The sequence below is a fragment of the Stigmatopora argus genome, chromosome 16 (assembly GCF_051989625.1).
Source record: "Stigmatopora argus isolate UIUO_Sarg chromosome 16, RoL_Sarg_1.0, whole genome shotgun sequence".
In the NCBI taxonomy this organism is placed as follows: domain Eukaryota; kingdom Metazoa; phylum Chordata; class Actinopteri; order Syngnathiformes; family Syngnathidae; genus Stigmatopora; species Stigmatopora argus.
In genome coordinates, this window is record NC_135402.1 from 10,077,501 (window position 1) to 10,095,664 (window position 18,164).

The 18,164-nt window shown below is 40.4% G+C and overlaps 1 protein-coding gene and 2 long non-coding RNA genes across 4 annotated transcripts; 2 read left to right on the top strand and 1 right to left on the bottom strand.

The window, feature by feature from the left end:
• Nucleotides 1–2,880: 2,880 nt before the first annotated feature.
• LOC144091131 (uncharacterized) lies at nucleotides 2,881–4,117 on the top strand. Its single transcript, XR_013305626.1, has 4 exons — nucleotides 2,881–3,017; nucleotides 3,209–3,286; nucleotides 3,847–3,912; nucleotides 3,986–4,117. It is a non-coding gene; the product is annotated as an uncharacterized LOC144091131 (long non-coding RNA).
• A 451-nt stretch (nucleotides 4,118–4,568) lies between these two features.
• Nucleotides 4,569–12,243, bottom strand: LOC144090794 (uncharacterized). Of its 2 annotated transcripts, XR_013305507.1 has the most exons (5): nucleotides 11,959–12,243; nucleotides 5,725–5,922; nucleotides 5,072–5,158; nucleotides 4,882–4,973; nucleotides 4,569–4,616 (listed from the first exon to the last, which is right to left on the bottom strand). It is a non-coding gene; the product is annotated as an uncharacterized LOC144090794 (long non-coding RNA). The 2 variants fall into 2 exon arrangements; XR_013305506.1 differs by lacking the exons at nucleotides 5,725–5,922; nucleotides 11,959–12,243 and having other exon boundaries at nucleotides 4,570–4,616; nucleotides 5,072–5,298.
• Nucleotides 12,010–16,807, top strand: LOC144090792 (dnaJ homolog subfamily B member 5-like). The gene is made up of 4 exons (XM_077622593.1): nucleotides 12,010–12,397; nucleotides 13,236–13,497; nucleotides 13,834–14,378; nucleotides 15,921–16,807. The coding sequence occupies exons 1-4, from the start codon at nucleotides 12,290–12,292 to the stop codon at nucleotides 16,152–16,154; spliced, it is 1,149 nt and encodes a 382-aa protein (XP_077478719.1). The 5' UTR covers nucleotides 12,010–12,289; the 3' UTR covers nucleotides 16,155–16,807.
• Nucleotides 16,808–18,164: the final 1,357 nt, after the last annotated feature.

Sequence of the window (18,164 nt, forward strand, 5' to 3'; positions counted from 1 at the left end):
ATATATTTGTAGTCAAGACCTTCCAATAATGACACAGTAAAGTGTGGCCAATTTGTGGCGTAGAGGTTCACTCACCTGACTGTCATGTGGGAGGCTGGGGTCCGAATCCCAGTTGGGAAACATTTTCCCTTAGATGTTTCTATATATTTGTAGTCAAGACTTTCCAATAATAACAAAGTAAAGTGTGGCCAATTCGTGGCGTAGAGGTTCACTCACCTGTTTGCCATGTTGGAGGCTGGGGTTCCAATCCCGGTTGGGAAACATTTTCCGTTGGTATTTTCCATATATTTGTAGTCAAGACCTTCCAATAATATCAAAGTAAAGTGTGGCCAATTTGTGGCATAGAGGTTTGTTCACCTGACTGCCATGTGGGAGGCTGGGGTTCAAATCCCAGTTGGGAAACATTTTCCGTTAGTTGTTTCTATATATTTGTAGTCAAGACCTTCCAATAATATCAAATTAAAGTGTGGCCAATTTGTGGCGTAGAGGTTCGTTCACCTGACTGCCATGTGGGAGACTGGGGTTCAAATCCCAGTTGGGAAACATTTTCCGTTAGTTGTTTCTATATATTTGTAGTCAAAACCTTCCAATAATATCAAAGTAAAGTGTGGCCAATTCGTGGCGTAGAGGTTCACTCACCTGTTTGCCATGTTGGAGGCTGGGGTTCCAATCCCAGTTGGGAAACATTTTCCGTTGGTATTTTCCATATACAGACACTCCTCAACTTACGAACGCAATTGGTTCCGAGCGATTGTTCATAAGTTGAATTTGTTTGTAAGTTGATTTAGTGCTATATTTTGTATTATAATTTATGTTTAAGGCCTATATAAGTATATTGAAGGTTTATATAAGTGCATTTGTATGTTTAAGGCTTGTATAAGTAACACGCATTGGTTTGTACTGAAAAAAAAAAAATAATAATAAAATGGAGAGAATATGTACAGTATTGTAGAGAGAGAGATAGATTTATGTATTAGAAACTGGCCAAAAGAAGCGACCTAATGACGATTGCACAGTTTTCTTCTTTTTTTCATCATAAATGATGCAGTAGCACTGTATGGCATCATTCAATTGATTTGCAAACTTTGTGCAACGTTCAATATTTGGGTCCTGCTGCTCGATCTTTCTGTTTATAAATGGTACTGAATGTGCAACGCTCACCACTTTCTGACGCGCATCAAGCTTCGTTATTATTGCCACTCGTTTCAAATGAAATGGCTTGCCTCTTCCTTGCAACTCCCTCAATAGAAGCCTTTAGCTTTTTACCAACCATATTCAATATTGGATGCATGAGATATTTAATGATACAAATGAAAAAGGTTCTTTGCACACTGGAGATACATTCACGCACTTCTGCTTTGCAACGAAGAAGGTAGATGCTGGGTGAGCTGAGCTCTCACAGCGCCAGGCGTCGGTATTAGCGGCGGAAAGAAGTACTACTCCGAAAAAGACGTGAAATACAAAATTGGACTTGCGAACATTTTTGGACTTAAACGCAATTTGCAGACATGTTCGTATGTACCGTTGTTCGTAAGTTGAATGTTCGTAAGTAGGGGAGCGTCTGTATTTGTAGTCAAGACCTTCCAATAATATCAAAGCAAAGTGTGGCCAATTTGTGGCGTAGAGGTTCGTTCACCTGACTGCCATGTGGGAGGCTGGGGTTCAAATCCCAGTTGGGAAACATTTTCCGTTAGTTGTTTCTATATATTTGTAGTCAAGACCTTCCAATAATAACAAACTAAAGTGTGGTCAATTTGTGGCGTAGAGGTTAGTTCACCTGACTGCCGTGTGGGAGGCTGGGGTTCGAATCCTTCTCTCGTTTGACTGATCACTACAGTATGTAGTTCAGTAAATGGGTAATCCTTTTTTCATTAAAATAAAGACTTAGTCATTTTTTTCAGCAAAACAATTTATTTCCTTTGTTTTGGTGTAAAGAAGCACAAGAACATTAGGAAAATATTGAAATTGAATGAACTATCCTTTTTCAAAACATTTCATGAAACACCTCATATTTCCTTAGACAAATGTGCAATTGACTTTTATCATTCACAAATATGCATTGCAACTGGTCCCACTGATTGTACAAAGGCACAAAACTTTAATTGGTACTGAAAAATATAGTAATGCACTTTAAGATTAAATGAGACTTTTAAAGAAAGGAAATTTTAAACCACTTACACATACGCATATAAAATCTAAATGTAATCCCTGCGTGCACCTTACAAACTAAGGAGAGTGATTTTAAATGTGTAATGAAGAAAGTGTTCGCCTGTCCTGTAAATCTGTAAACTTCATACATGAAACATACATACACATACAATACATACTGAAAATGTATGGAGTTGCTGCTGTTTTCAGTCTGTCTCAGTGATGCGGCTTGTCTTCTACTCTGATGGAAAGAGTGCGCCCCTTAGCGGATAATCCACGAATTGCAGCGAATTAAAAATATTAATTCCATGTCTTTTATGCATTTTTTCCACTTTCAAATTATCCTGCGGGCCTGAACAAACCTCCTTGGGGGCCGGTTCCGGCCCGCGGGCCGTATGTTTGACACCCCTGCTTTAGCCAAATGAATCCCAATTGAAAAAGCATATCCAAGTATGTAACCTTAGAAGTCAAAAACAAACACTGAAGTGCATGTCACCGCAATGTTCATAATGTGCAATATTGTATCTTTAAGTATTAAAGCCCAACCAAAAAGTATTTACAGTACGTTATTATGAAAACAATGTATTTGTTTTGTAGTATTAATGCCCAACCTAAAAGTATTTGCAGCCCCAGCCCCCTGACTAATGCACTCTATGATGAAAACGATCTATTTTTTTGTGTCTATGTGTAATAGGCGTGGCCGAGGCGTGGCTGTGGTCAGAGTTCAAAAGACCCGCCTCCACGCCGCCATTTTTCAAAATGGCGGATGAGCCGGAGGCTGGGCGCGTCGGACTGCTGAGCTGCTCAGAATTGACGATTTCCCGAAGAAAGACCCGACAAACTTCTTCCAGGACAATGCAGCGCGTTCGGTACTTTGTCTTTTGGGGATTTCGTAGCCCCAGTTCTCATTTCAAGAGTGCTTTTTGACGGGAACGTGCTTCATTGGCGTGATGTAGCCCCGACGTGGATGCAAACACAAATGTTTGCTAGCAAGTTGGCTACATTGCATCACCTATTGCTCTTAATGTTTAAAAAGAAACCCTTCCATTGTGTGTTTCAGTCCCTCAACGAGGACAGACTGCTGGGAAACATCAAGAATGTGGCCATAACGGCCAAAAAGGAGCAGTTTGTCGGCAAAGTGAGTCTTTTTTTAATAGCTTCTAATTCCTCTACCCGTGTAATTGGTTGGATAACTTTATTCATCCCGTATTCGGGAAATTTTGTTGTCACAGTAATGTTTAGATATCAGCGACCAGTGTTCACGGCTTTCCTAAATTAGCTTGTTTAGCATCATGATACGCTCCAATTTTGAATGAGGACACTTAAACTGGGTTGGCGTTGATTTTTAATAGCAAGATCATGTGTGGGTAACTCACACTCACACTAGTGCCATCAAGTGGAGGTGTAAGGAATAAACCGTACACTTCTAGAATACGTATATACCTTTGCCCTTCCCTTTCCTAAAGGAAGACTTCAGGGCTTGGGCCTTTTGATTTTTAATTGTGGTTTTGACAAAACCTAAGTGAGACATTCATTCAACCGTAGCGCAGGGGTCATTTTTGACTCGTTTAAACAACCATTTTTCCTCCGTCTATGAGCTTTGTGAGACGTATTTGATTTTTTTGATTGAATGGGAGTCATTTGTGCATCAAAATGGTTAAATAAGCAATGACATAATCATGCTGTGGTGTTTTGCAGAGGTTTAAAGCCACGGAGATGGTGGAAGCTGTCCAAATCTACAAGACCAAAGAAGTCGTGTATGACGTAAGACCTGTTTTTCAGGTTATTTGATTTATGTCATGTGTACTAAAAATACTCTATTTTGCTTCTCTTCAAGGTCCACCCAAGTTTACCAAATCAACGCTAAAGAAAGGTGACTTTGGAGTGTGGCACAGCCTTTGACACCAACATCTTGAGAGCCCATATCCCCCACCACATCTTAAAAGAGAGATGGGTCTTTCTCATGTTGGTAAAACCTTAGTGTTATTTTTTGACCTAACTGGCCCCCAGTTTATTTTTTTTTTAATGTTGGACTTATGCTTTGACCCTCTTTTTTCTCCCCAGAATTCCATCCAGTGCTGAGAAGAGATTTATCAATGGAAACACCACCTCATCTTTAAATGCTGGAAGACCTATGTGAACTTCTCAATTACCCCATTTTGTGGGAAAATAAAACCTCTGAAATATACTAATGTATTTTTCTTCATAGAACTAGCAAAGGAATGTAAGCAACATGACATTTTAGTATTTTTATTCAGAGAAATACATTTGCACACTTAGGATCACATTGATTGACATTCTCCACCCGTAGACAAAAGAAACACCGAGAAAAAAAAAGACCATTGAGGGTCTTGGGTCTTTTTTCTCCAAGTGTTTTAACAAAGACAAATGACACTCAAATCTCTTTTATTGCAATTTGATTGAAAAAAAAAAAGGAATCCTCTTCACCTTAGGGATCGGGACATCACCTATAAAATAAGAGGGGGTTAGTAAATTGCAACTTTAGTCAATAAAATAATGTGAGATTGGAATGTTTTGACTTGGATACATTACAATATAACCTGGAAATAAGCTGCTTCCGGTAGCCAGCGCTATCGCATTTCGATCTTAATCCATATGCGTCTGACGAAATAGTGCGTGCTTTGTGTGTCTAAAATACAGAAATAGCACTCGTTACTGACACTGCGGCGTAAGAAACGATGCGCCAAATAGGCGTGTAAATACGGTATTAACCTCAGAGCAGAGTTAAGAGACGATGCATCATCTTCAAGTGGGCAACCTGGGAAGATCACCTGGTCCTCCAGGGTCTGGACATCACCATGGACCTGGTGCATGCAAAAAAAATAGAGCAAAAGTTATCATATACAGAGACTGGAGATTCAACAGATGTGTTTAGGTGGGTTTTTTTGGTCATTAGTATTACCTTGATACCTTGGCCCAGTCTCCTCTCCCCTCAAGGGTGTGCATGGTTCTGGACACACGGGAACAGCTTCATCTTGATTTAACCAAGCTATTTGGGAAGTGCAAACAATTATTACAGGAAAGAGAAATCTTAAAGTAAATGATCAAGATAAAGAATGAAAATAAGTTAGTGAGTGCTCGGTGCTAATTTCCCCTTTCCAGACAAAGCGATTCAATATACAGACTGATGTTAAACTAGGAGGAAGTCGGCTTAACCATTTTGGTATCAATGATTTTTGTTTAAAACAGAATTACAAATTGGAAAAGGGCGTTTAGCAATCGCAGTGAAAACTATCATTACATTCAACACACCTTCACCTGGCAAATTGACCGTTGATATCTCGGCTTTGTTTGATAAAATGAAGTCTTCCGCCACGACTCAATAATGGAGAGAATACGGACAAAATACTTTTGAAGTCAAATGTCGTGAGGCTAATGCTAAGCTAGCTAGTGACATGCCAGGGAGCCCATACTTCAAATGTCGACGGTGTGTTCGACCTGGCAATAAACTAACAGATTTGTTGGCGTTTTGGCTCAATTGATTCCTAAAAAAATCTCCCGGTAGGGTGTTAAAAATGCACATATGCCAGTAAATTGCTCTAGTCTAGGGCTTACCTCGTTTGGGTGCTAGTCGTTCGACCAACAGCATTGAAATGGCTGCGCCAAGGGGCGAGATGCTGCGCAGGTGCATAATTTAAGCACCTGCGTCACCAATGGGCGTAACCACGCCCATAGGAGGTGATTTGTCCTCCCGACTCAATGACCATGTTTGGAAGATGACGTACTATAGTCGCCATTTTTGTAGTCTTGATGCTGTAAAAGAGTGTGTTCGTTTTTTTTATATATATATATAAAAAGCCTTACTTTGCATGGTCATTTAAAAAAAATAAAAAGCCTTACTATACATGGTCATTTTTTAAAGAAAAAAGCCTTACTATACATGGTCATTTTTTACAAATTAAAAAGCCTTACTATATACTATGTCGTATTTTAAGAAAAAAAGCCTTACTATACTATGTCGTTTTTTTTTTTAAGAAAAAAAGCCTTACTATATACACTATGTCGTTTTTTAGGAAAAAAAAACTTACTATACTATGTCGTTTTTTAGGAAAAAAGCCTTACTATACTATGTCGTTTTTTAGGAAAAAAAGCCTTAATATACTATGTCGTTTTTTACGACTCGTACGGTGTTTGTAAGGTTTTTGGGGGTTTGTAAGGGGAATCATAATCATTTATAAGGGCAGTTATCGGCAGAGGTTGACAGGTATGTAAATTTTTCTTGCTTTGAGTAATTGGTTGTAGCCTATCCCAGCTGACTCCGGACACCCTGAATCGGTGGCCAGCCGATCGCAGGGCACAAGGAGACAGACAACCATGCACACTCACCCATACAAAAAGTGTCCAATTAGCTTACCATGCATGGTTTTAGAATGTGGGAGGAAACCAGAGTACTCGGAGGAAACCCACACAGGCCCGGGGTGAACATGCCAACTCCACACAAGTGGATCGACCTGGATTTGAACCCAGGATCCCAGAGCCGTGAGGCTGACGCGCGAACCACTCATCCGCCGGGCCGAGCCCACTCATTTTCAACACCGCTTATTCTGGTCAGGCTCACGAGGCTGACTACACCCTAGACTTGTCACCAGTCAGTCATAGGGTACACAGAGAGCCAGATGACCATTCACACTCAATCATACAGCCACCAGCTGGAATCAAACCGAAGCGTGCACCGAAGTCAGGCGAGTTCACCACTTCACCATCAGGCGGATCCTTTAAAGCACCTGTGTCAAAGTGGCGGCCCGGGGGCTAAATCTGGCCCGCCACATCATTTTGTGTGGCCCGGGAAAGTAAATCATGAGTGCTGACTTTCTGTTTTAGGATCAAATTAAAATGATGAGTATAGATGTATATTAAATTTCCTGATTTACCCCCTTTTAAATCAATAATTGTAATTTTTTAATCAATTTTTTCAGTGTTTTTAGTTCAAAAATCATTTTGTAAAATCTAAAAATATACAAAAATTGCTAAAATAAACATTGGTTTAGATCTATAAAAAACTGAATATTCAGGGATTTTAATCCATTTCTTTTAATCCATTTATTTAAAAAAATCTAAATATTGTATCTATAATGGTCCGGCCCACGTGAAATCAAGTCTGACACTCCTACTCTAAAGGGTTCTAAAAAAAACACATTTTCATTAAACTATACCTGCCTGTAAGCATGCTACCATTCCAAAACTAAGTGCAAACTAAGTTCAAAAACACTGCTGCAGCTCAACTTCATCAAAATTCTGTCTGCGGTTCAACAAAGGACCTCTTACATAACGACAATTCACGAGCACATCAGACAAATTGCGAGACGTGTGGTGAGAAGTGGTGAGTCACTTATTTTCCCCACTTCAGACCTCGCCGTGCTGATGAAAATCCTCCCACCTGAAAGCCAAGACAAAAGCCTGTGCTTTTAGTGTCTCGCCGAATACCCGCTCATGAGCCTTGATATCTCTAAAAATAACTTCTAGTACAACACTGCAAACCAGTACATTGCGTAACCGCCCTTAATGCGAGTGGGACGAGGCCATTATACATTGCACAATAAAATATATGCAGTATCACTTAGAGCGAATCATCTTTCATCACTCAAAATAGTTTTGCTTACATAACAGTTCTGTCAATCATCTATTGAGCCGTGAAGGTACCACAAAGAGCAGTTTCTAAGATTCAAACATTAATTATCTATGTATTACAGGTCTAGCTAAAGACGTACAGTCATTGGAAAAAGTTTTTAGAATGACACAAATGTTACATTTTTACAAAGTCTGTTCCTTCAGGGATTTTAGATGTTTCTATGGTATGATGTCATACAATTAGAAGCATTTAATAGCAAGTATAAAAAGCTTTTTTTGAGAATTACATGCAATATCTCAATAATTGCAGTGTAGACCCTTTTTTTCAAGCCCTCTGCAATTCATTCTTGCATAATCAATGCTTGGAGTTTGTCAGAATGTGTGGGTTTCTGATTGTCTTGAGGATTAACCACAAGATCCCAATGGGATTAAGGTCTAGAGTTTCCTGGCCAAGGTCCCAAAATCTTAATGTTTTGTTCCCTAAGCCATTTTGTTATGACCTTAGCTCAATCTACAGTAATACCTCGACATACGAGTGCCCCGACATACGAGCAATTTGAGATACGAGTAAAATTTCGGGCAAATATTTATCTTGAGATACGAGACAAATTTTGATATACGAACATACAGCGGACGTGAGAGGCTGCTCATAAGAACATTATGGGCACTGTCTTTCTGGTCGCAACTCCCTCGTGTAATGTCTCTACGAGCACTGGGCGGAGCGTTGCATTTTTTCAGTGTTTTTTTTCATCCCGTTAGTCAGTGCGAATGGTGGAGCGATCGCTAATACGAGAGGAGTACTACTTCCCGGGCAAGTTGGCAAGTGGTCGTGCGTTATCCTATTGTGAGGACATTTGTGTGCATCATTTTGGGAATATTTTGAAGGGAAGACAAAAGCAAACAACCCTCGAAAGGTTGCATCTGAAAGTCAGGGTGGAGGCGGGGCAAATAGAGCCAACCTGGGAAAAGAAAGGTATAACAATTTAAAACAAAATTAGAATTCAGTTTAGTGCAAGGTTAGATTAGGGGTTATTTTTTGAGTGTGTCTGCATCGTAATCCAAGTTCATTAAAATTTGTTTATATTATGTTACGAACGTGTTCCCATGCAAAAAGTCTCCCCCTCTCTCTGTCCGTCTCTCTCCCCTCCTCGAAATCTGTCTAATTTTAGTACTATTAAACATAATTTAGCACTATTAAAAACATTTTAGTAGTATTAAACCACTAGTTATTTGTTACTTTGTTAATAGATGGCAAATTAGAACAAATAAAAATGTTTTTCCAATCCAATATTCTGTTTTGGGTGTTTTTTCTGAGGGTTGGAACGAATTAATTTGTTTTTAGTTCATTTCTATGGGAAACGTTCGTTTGAGTTACGAGAAAATCCAGGTTCATTTATATTTATATACAAGCATGTTGCCGTGCAAAAAGTCTCTCTGGACTCCTAGTGAGCCACTTCCAGACCTAGAGATGTATGTTTGACAACCGTGGCCTAGATAGATTAGTTAGAGACATATAGACAATTTCTGCGAGGCCAAACTCAGTCAGACAGTACAGTCTGTTCCTGTGGGCTGCAGCCGTGTGAAAAAAAAAACGCTTCGATTAAATCACTGGAGAAGAAGAGGAGTCGTGACGTCCTCCCCGAACCAAATTTGTCTTCCGCTTCCTGCCAGTCGTCAAGGAGAATCCCCGGGAAAGTCCAGGTCTGATTGGCTAGGAGGCGGAGGAAGTGTTGCCATGTACGTCTGCCGATTGAACACGGCGCCACACTCTCCTTTTGGATAAGCAGGTTGCTGCGCTAACAGCTTCATGTAACCATAAAGTGATGAATTTCACTCTACTGTTTCGAAAATTGCCACTACTTCTGTTTTTCTCTCCCTTTATGTAAGTACGAGTCTATAGCAGGTGGCAATGCGGATTGTCTCACTGGCGGACGGAGGCACAACATGGCCATAGAAAGGGAGCTTTTACAACATACTCTACATTCAGAAAACAGTTCAATAGAGCTTAGGTTTCTAACATTTAGGATTCATCATTAACATGACGCAATTGCATTAAAAACGCCTCTTTGCGAAGGCTTAATGCCTAACAAACATCTTTTAATTTGAACGAACCATACGTGGAGTTCCTCAAGGGTCCACTCTCAGACTGCGTCCATTTACAGGGGTGGGCAATTAATTCCACAAAGGGCCGCAGTGCCTTCCAACCCATAATAATAAACCTTTCCCCCAATCTGGTATGTTAGATATCCATACCTGTCAACCTCTGCCGATAACTGCCCTTATAAATGATTATGATTCCCCTTACAAACCCCCCAAAAACCTTACAAACACCGTACGAGTCGTACGGTGTTTGTAAGGTTTTTGGGGGGTTTGTAAGGGGAATCATAATCATTTATAAGGGCAGTTATCGGCAGAGGTTGACAGGTATGGATATACAATCAGTGGATTGCAGCCAGGTGCTTCTTTTTCCAGCAGAAATCTAATTGGTTAAACTGTCTGTGTTGGATCGGTTGGAACAAAAACCTGTACCCACAGCGACCCTCGAGGACAGGATTGCCCACCTCTAATTTAACTATATCAAGGGTCACCAACTTCATTCCTATATAGCAGGGGTCGGGAACCTTTTTGACGAAGAGAGCCACAAACAATTCATATTTTCCAATGTTATTCCTTGATGAGCCATACTACAAATTTAAAAGTCAAAATACATACATGTAAACGAGTGCCTTTTCCGTTTTTTTTTATAATTTCATCACTTTTAAAGTGGAAAAAACGGAATATTTTTAAAAGATTCTTATGCTGTTGCTAATCAATGAGAGGATGCATTCCATAAGAGTATACTGCAAAAAAAATGAAGATTAAATCAGTTCTAGATGTAATATCTCAGTTCTGTCACCAGCAATTTCCATATTTTAGCTCACAGGTTAGCAAAGAGCCAGATGCACCCATCAAAAGAGCCTCATGTGGCTCCCGAGCCATAGGTTCCCTACCCCTGCTATATAGTAATATGTTTTCCGTGTCTCCCTCTTCCAAGACACCAGAATGAAATAATCAAACTTGTTATCAAGTGTCTGGACGGCTTGCAGACGATATGATCATTGGATTCAGGTGTGTTGGACGAGGGAGAAATGGAAAACAGACTGGATAGGACCTCAAGGACCGGAGTTGTTGACCCATGATCTACTATAGGCTTTCTTTAACTTATATATTATGGAACAGTATGCGATTTTCTTTACATTTCAATGTCCCCTACATCAAGGGTGTCAAACTCGGGTTGGTTTTCAGGCCGCATTACGGTCAACACAATTTCATGTGGGCCAGACCAGTTTAGATCAAATATTTAGATTATTTTTTTTAAATTGGATTAGAAGAACTGGATCAAAAGCCCTAAATATTCAGTTTTTTATAGATCTAAAACAATGGTTTTTTTCTTAGTAAGGGAAAACGTCTTTTAATCATTTGTTTTTCATTTCAAAAGGAAACTAAATCTTTTTCATTATGTTTCATATGAAAGTGGAATTACAGAAAATATTTTATATATTTATTTTTAGATTTTACAAAATGCTTTTTGAATTGAGAAAAAAATTGGATTAAAAACAATTGCAATTAGTGATCTTAAAAGGGGAAAATCAGGGAACATGATATACATCTATAATCTTCATTTGAATTTGACCCTAAAACAGAAAGTCGGCACTCATGATTTACTTTCTCGGGCCACACAAAATGATGCGGTGGGCCAGATTTAGCCCCAGGCCGCCACTTTGACACCTGTGCCCTACATGATTGATTATAGTCCCTTAGTCTAAAAAAACTGTACATTTCAATTAACATTCATCCGATTGAGCCAAGCGTTGCACGTACTTGATCACAAAGCTCAGAAATTTCTGGTTTTATACAAATAAAAATTCTGCATGTACTCTATGAATGAGCCTCAAGGTGACATTCATCCATCCATCAGGTTTAATCTAGCTAACCATTCAAAATTTATCATCACCAACCATCATTTATCTATCTGTATTTCTCTATCCACTTGTATGTATTATTTTTTGTAGCGATGTCCTCATGTGTCGAATTCTGGTTATATAAAGAAATCTACTGATGGCGTGTCTGGTATGTCTAGACTTGAATGTTTGTTCTGTCTGCTCCCCACACCCCCCGCGCCCACCACCTCCACATAAAATTAAAAAAAAACTGGATTCTATGTTCTGAGTCGTGACTCGCCTGCTTCTGTTGTCACTGCCTGGCTCTATGCCCACCGGAGCTCCGGATGCACTGCTCCAGAAGGCGCGAGGGGCCGCAACATCCGTGCCTGGCGACCAATCGGCTTCTTACCCAGCACCGCGGGAGGAGCCGATGGCGGGGAAGTTCGCTCACGCCGCGTGGGCTGGCCGAACGCGGAGTAGAAAAGGGAGCCGGAGCCGCTATTTGACAGTCAAGCCGGGAACACAGGAAGAGTGAGCAGGAGCTTTTTCAGCACCAGCCGTTAGCGGACAGCGGGACAGCGACACAGCAGCTCAGCAAATCTCAGCACTCGACTCGAGCAGCATCCATCATGGTTCTCATCTGGACACAGTTTGGAGTCAAGCACAACAATGTCAACGTCAAGTGTAAAGTGCGGGTGATGCACAGAGGGGATAGCTCCAGCTCTACTTCATCTGCTGTAAGTAGGACAAGGATTGAATATACTGAAATACATGTCCGTATGTATATATATGCAAATATTTGAATAGGTGTTCACAAACGGATCCTAAAATTATGCCTTGAATGTACATTATTTTAGAATTTGATTGCTTTCATAACTGTATTCCTAAATTTTAAAATTATATTATTATAATAAATCAGAAATTTGACTTTTAAAAGGTTACCAGGGATGTACTAGGAAACAAATATGAATATATACGTAAACGTGCTTGAAAAATTGTAAAGTCTGTATTGTTGCCAATCTGAAAACGTGTCTGTAAAAAGAATAATAATGCATGAAACAAAAACTGAAACTCTAAAGAAAATCCTTTCATAACTAATTTGCAAAAAAGACAGGTTACTAATGAGTTGTAAAAGTATACAAACAAGAGTTCACTTATTTGAATTGAATCTCCTGAAAAGAAAATGATCACAAATAATACTAGCGATGTTGAATTTTTATAATCGTGCTTTTTCTGAACAAAATGGTCTCATTAGTGTCAATTATCAACCTATCAAACACTACTAACTTATCATAAAATGTCACCCACAATGTAATGATCTTACTAGAAGAAGAAAAAAGATATGAATTCTTCAATTCATCCAATAGCAGCAGAGAAGCTCAGTTGTCAGGGAAGTCTTCCCCTACCTCCTCTTTTCTGTCCCCCACCCCAACTGCTATGCTATGCACCAGCCTTTAAAATTCACAGCAGGTAGAAAATAAGCAAACAACAACAGAACGAATAAGCTAGAAGGTACCATCAGCGAATGAAAACATTTGAATTCTAATATCAAGCCCACCTTGCCGCCCTCTGCAGGAAGGCAACAAATCCGACACGGAGACCCCCTGCCTTTCTAACAAGCCCAGCGCTGGCAAGGACTTCTACAAAGTCCTGGGCGTGGCGCACGATTCCAACGAAGATGAGATCAAGAAGGCGTACCGGAAGATGGCGCTCAAGTTCCACCCGGACAAAAACAGCGACGCTGATGCGGAGGACCGATTCAAGGAAATCGGTGAAGCCTACGAGGTGTTGGCCGATCCTCACAAGAGGAGCATCTACGATCAGTTCGGAGAAGAAGGTGAGCGTCAAATATTCGTGGTCTCAATTCTCCAACGTTGACTTCATTGAATCTCATTGATTGTTAAAACGACAAACTGCAAAAAACTTTTAAATTCCTCATCGCAAGTAGAACATTATTATCCGGTTTATTCTCCATGTAAATACCCATTGATACATTTGACAAAAAAGAACTAGTCCTCTACTGGTGACGTTTTGTCCAATCAAAATTTTAGCTAATAATTCATGAATAAACTCTCACCACAGAAACCTTCACTTCAAGTTTTGAATCCGATGTTTTTTTGAGTGCTCAATTAACTGAAATCAAAGAAGTGACCTGCGTCTCCTTCCGTTTTAGGTCTCAAGAGCGGCGTCTCCATGACAGGCCAAGGCCACGCTTTCCGCAACCATTTCCCCGCCGATCCGCACGCCACTTTCTCCTCTTTTTTCCACGGCTCCGACCACTTTGACATCTTCTTCGGTCACGACGTCGACGAGGAAGAGCTCTTCAACCCCTTCCGCCGCTTCCCCTTCAGCCACGTGGGCGGTCACGAGGGCGGCGGCCTGAGGCGGGGCGGGCGGCGGCCACGCGGCGAGGCCCTGGTGCGCGATCTGCCAGTGAGCCTGGACGACGTGATGCACGGCTGCACCAAGCACGTCAAAATCACCCGTAGCCGTCTCGGTCCGGATGGCCACGGCCTGCGGACCGAAGACAAGGTGCTGAACGTGGTGGTGAAGAAAGGCTGGAAGGCGGGCACCAAGATCACCTTCCCAAGGGAGGGCGACGAGACCCCCGACAGCACGCCCGCCGACGTCACCTTCATCCTCAGGGATGCCGAGCACCCACAGTACAAAAGAGACGGCGCCAACATCGTCTACACGGCCAGCATCACCCTCAAAGAGGTTAGTCTCCATTTTCCAATCCTGCATTCGGTCAATTTCACTTCACCGAATCATACAGTGAACAATTCACAAACTCTAGATTTAACGTCAACATGATTTCACGTGGGCCGGACCATTTTAGATATAATATTTATATATATATTTTTTATAAATGGATTAAAAGAACTGGATTAAAAGCCCTGAATATTCAGTTTTTTTATAGATCTAAAACAATGTTTATTTTAGCTTTTTTAAATATATTTTTAGATTTGACAAAATGATTTTTGAACTAAAAACACAGAAAAAAATGATTGAAAAATTAAAATTATTGATTTAAAAGGGGGAAAAAAATCAGGAAATTTAATATACATCTATACTCTTTATTTTAATTTGATCCTAAAACAGAAAGTTGGCACTCATGATTTAGTTTCCCGGGCCACACAAAATGATGCGGCGGGCCAGATTTGGCCCCCGGGCCGCCACTTTGACACATCGGTCAGCTTCGGCGGTGTCGTCAAACATCTTAGCTACGTTTCCCAGTCAAAATGGCGCTATCAATGGCTTTCAATTAATTGACAAGGAAGTTAATCAACAGAAGGTAGTCTTCAAAAGGTCTCAAATTCAACAGGAAACGACCAAAGAACAGGAAGCAGCCCGGAAATGCCCCAAAACTCTATTAGAAATGATCCCAAATTTAGAGGAAGTGTCCCACAAGTAGGCTCAAATTACCAGGAATTGACATAAAATTCACTTGTTGGCAACAATAGATAAAAAAACAACAAGTAGTGACCGAGAATGAACTCTTGACCTCTCATTGACAATGATAGACGTCCAATTAATTTAAACAGGGAGTTAAAACTGTAACTTAATGTTAAAATTTAAGTGAATTTGGACGCTTCAACAGAAGCCAAAGAATTCATTTTGGGTGACTTTGTTTGCCTGATTTTATATTTAACAATTGATTTTAGTTCCTTCATCCACCCCTCCCACTAAAAATGGATTGGACGTCTCTCTTCAATAACCATCACAATTTGTTGATGACAAAATCCAGAGGAGGAAAAAAACAGTAAATTAAATGCCCTAGTAAAATATGTTACGAAAGCGCTACTCTTCCTCCCGCTTACGCAATGAATGGCTGAAAAGACTTCAATTAAGAGAGAGTAGGCGCTGGCATTGAGTCGCAGCTTGTAGTCGTTACCTCATCCGCCCCCGCCAAGTTCGGCGCTAAATTTAGCACGCCACTCTCCGTGATGCTGCTCCGGAGGAGGAGGCATTTTCATCTCTCTTCCGCTTGCCCACGCTCACCAGATTAGCACGGCAGAGACAGTCCCTCCTTGCGTAACGGCCTTTTAAGCACAACTGACACATTTCTAGTTTAAGCAAGGCAAGGCTAATTTGTGTCGCGCATTTCAACATAAGTGGGGGGAATGATAGAGGAAAAACTTTCAACCAACCAGGGCGCCATAAAAATGCCTCCATAGCATTACAACTTAATGCAATTGTCACAATTACGACTTGAGCCAAGAGAACTAACGTTTCCTTTCTCCTTTGCGTTTTTTCCAGGCGCTTTGCGGCTGTACGGTCAACGTTCCCACCCTGGACAACCGACTGATGCCTTTGCCGTGCAGCGACGTTATCAGACCCGGTGAGCTGCGGCGCCTACGTGGCGAAGGCCTGCCCGTAGCGCGCAGCCCGTCGCGTCGGGGCGACCTGGTGGTAGAGTTCCAGGTGCTCTTCCCTGATAGGATTCCGCCGCAATCTCGGGAAATCATTAAGCACAGTCTGGGCCAATGCTAACCTGTGTCGGACTCCAAAATAGAGCAATTCTTTGAAGACCAACGGACAAAGTTCAAGGTAGCCAACGACTATGATCGACGCCCTGAGAAAAGGGCGTCAAATAGTATTTGATATCACTTTCACAGAATTCTTTGGAAACTAATCATCAAATCGCACGTTCAACCTTTGGATATCCAACAACACATTTTCTGATAACCAATAGCATTGAACACTTAGCCATCATCTAATGTTTCAGGTAGCCTATTCCACTTTAAAGTGCTTAACCAATCGGAAAATCCTATTGGGTTTCGTACAGGTGGACGGTATCAAACCTGATAAAAGTGCTCTTTAGTAACGGATGACATCTCCATTCTGCCTTTTTCTCTGATGAAAAGCTGAATCTTAACATGTACTGTAATGACTGCAGTGAGTTATTTGAGTCTGTACAGACTTAACAGGGTTGAGCTATTGACTATAGTTATATATGGTGCTCATATGGGAGTTTTACACTGATTTTCTTACCATGTACTTGTGTGCAAAGAGGTCCTTTGTGTACAAAAAAGGCAAACAACATTGTCTCTAAAAGAGACTCAGGTGTCAATTGTTCTATTGAATCAAAAGGTCTCTGTAGTGTGTTACTAGGACCTAGCAGCATGAAATGAATTAAACAGAATGAAAAAAAAACTCTTGTCTGGCATTTTTTTAAACAAAGAAGAGAACATATATTTCATTCAAGCTTTTTTTTTCAGGATACCAACGCGGTGATATGAAAAAAGGAAAGACTAACTGTTCAGGAATTTAAATAGAGATCAGCAAAACTGTGCAGAATTATCACACTGTTACCAATATCACGATATTTTTTTGTGCTGATATGAACTTATACAAAAAATACAGTGATACCTTGAGATACGAGCTTATGCATTCTGGAACTGAGCTCCTATGTCAATTTACTCGTATCTCCAATCCAATTTTCCCTTAGAAATGAAATAAATACAAATTAATCCATTCCCAGCCTCTGAAAAATCTTATGTCAAGGTATTAACGCATGGCGGGGACGATGACATCAAACATGACGAAAACACGTCGCTAGTATCATTACACTTTATGGACAACAGTTTTGAAGAGCAGTGTAGCACAAAGATGTCAATTTTGTCTTAAAATGAGCATCTAGTTAACAGGGGTCGGGAACCTTTTTGAAAGAGAGAGCCATAAACAATTCCTATTTTCAAATATTATTCCTTGAGAGCCATAATCACAATTTAAAAGTCAAAACACATGAAAATGTGCTTTTTTTTAGTCATTTTACAACTTTTAAAGTACAAAAAGTCTCTTAATTATTTTGACAACATTGTTAAGCTGTTGCTAATCAATGAATTTCAATGAGTTCAATGAGTATCAATGAGAGAATGAATGCAGAAGACTAATGAAAAAAAAAATCAATGCCACAGTGCCGACGTGACGTTCCTATTGGTGCGTTCGGGACTCTTTTCTCTCACCACCGGTTTCCATGTTTTAGCTCAGAGCCATATGCACCCATCAAAAGAGCCACATGTGGCTCCCGAGCCATAGGTTCCCTACCCCTGATCTAGTAGAAGAGGGGTGTCCAAACTTTTTAGTCTGAGGGCCGCTTTCAGAAAAGTCAAAGAGTTGGAAGAGCCAACATGAAATCTTTTTACTTTTATTTGTTTAATAGATTAGAATCAAGTATAAAAATATAATTTTTTTTAAAATGATTTTAAAATGTATGCATTTTTAATATTGACTCCTTAGCTGCCATTGATTGCAATAGTCGTCCCATCCATTTTGAATGGGAGTCAAATTGGATTGGCTGTTGGCGGCCATAGACCCTTGTGAGGATATTATTAATGTCTCTTGTCAGATTTGAGATTCTTTTGAGATCTTCGGCCTTCTTTAACATATTCTCACGTTGTGCATGTTTTCATTTTCGTTACACCCCCAAGAAACAAGGCATTATGGGATTACGCCAAAAACGTAAACCATTGGATGTGTGTAAAACATGGATTTTGCATA

Coding starts and splice junctions, on each gene's coding strand:
- LOC144090792 (XM_077622593.1), top strand. CDS start 12,290: ATGGTTCTCATCTGGACACAGTTTGGAGTCAAGCACAACAATGTCAAC. Junction 13,498..13,833: donor CGATCAGTTCGGAGAAGAAG/GTGAGCGTCAAA, acceptor CTTCCGTTTTAG/GTCTCAAGAGCGGCGTCTCC. Junction 14,379..15,920: donor CCAGCATCACCCTCAAAGAG/GTTAGTCTCCAT, acceptor CGTTTTTTCCAG/GCGCTTTGCGGCTGTACGGT.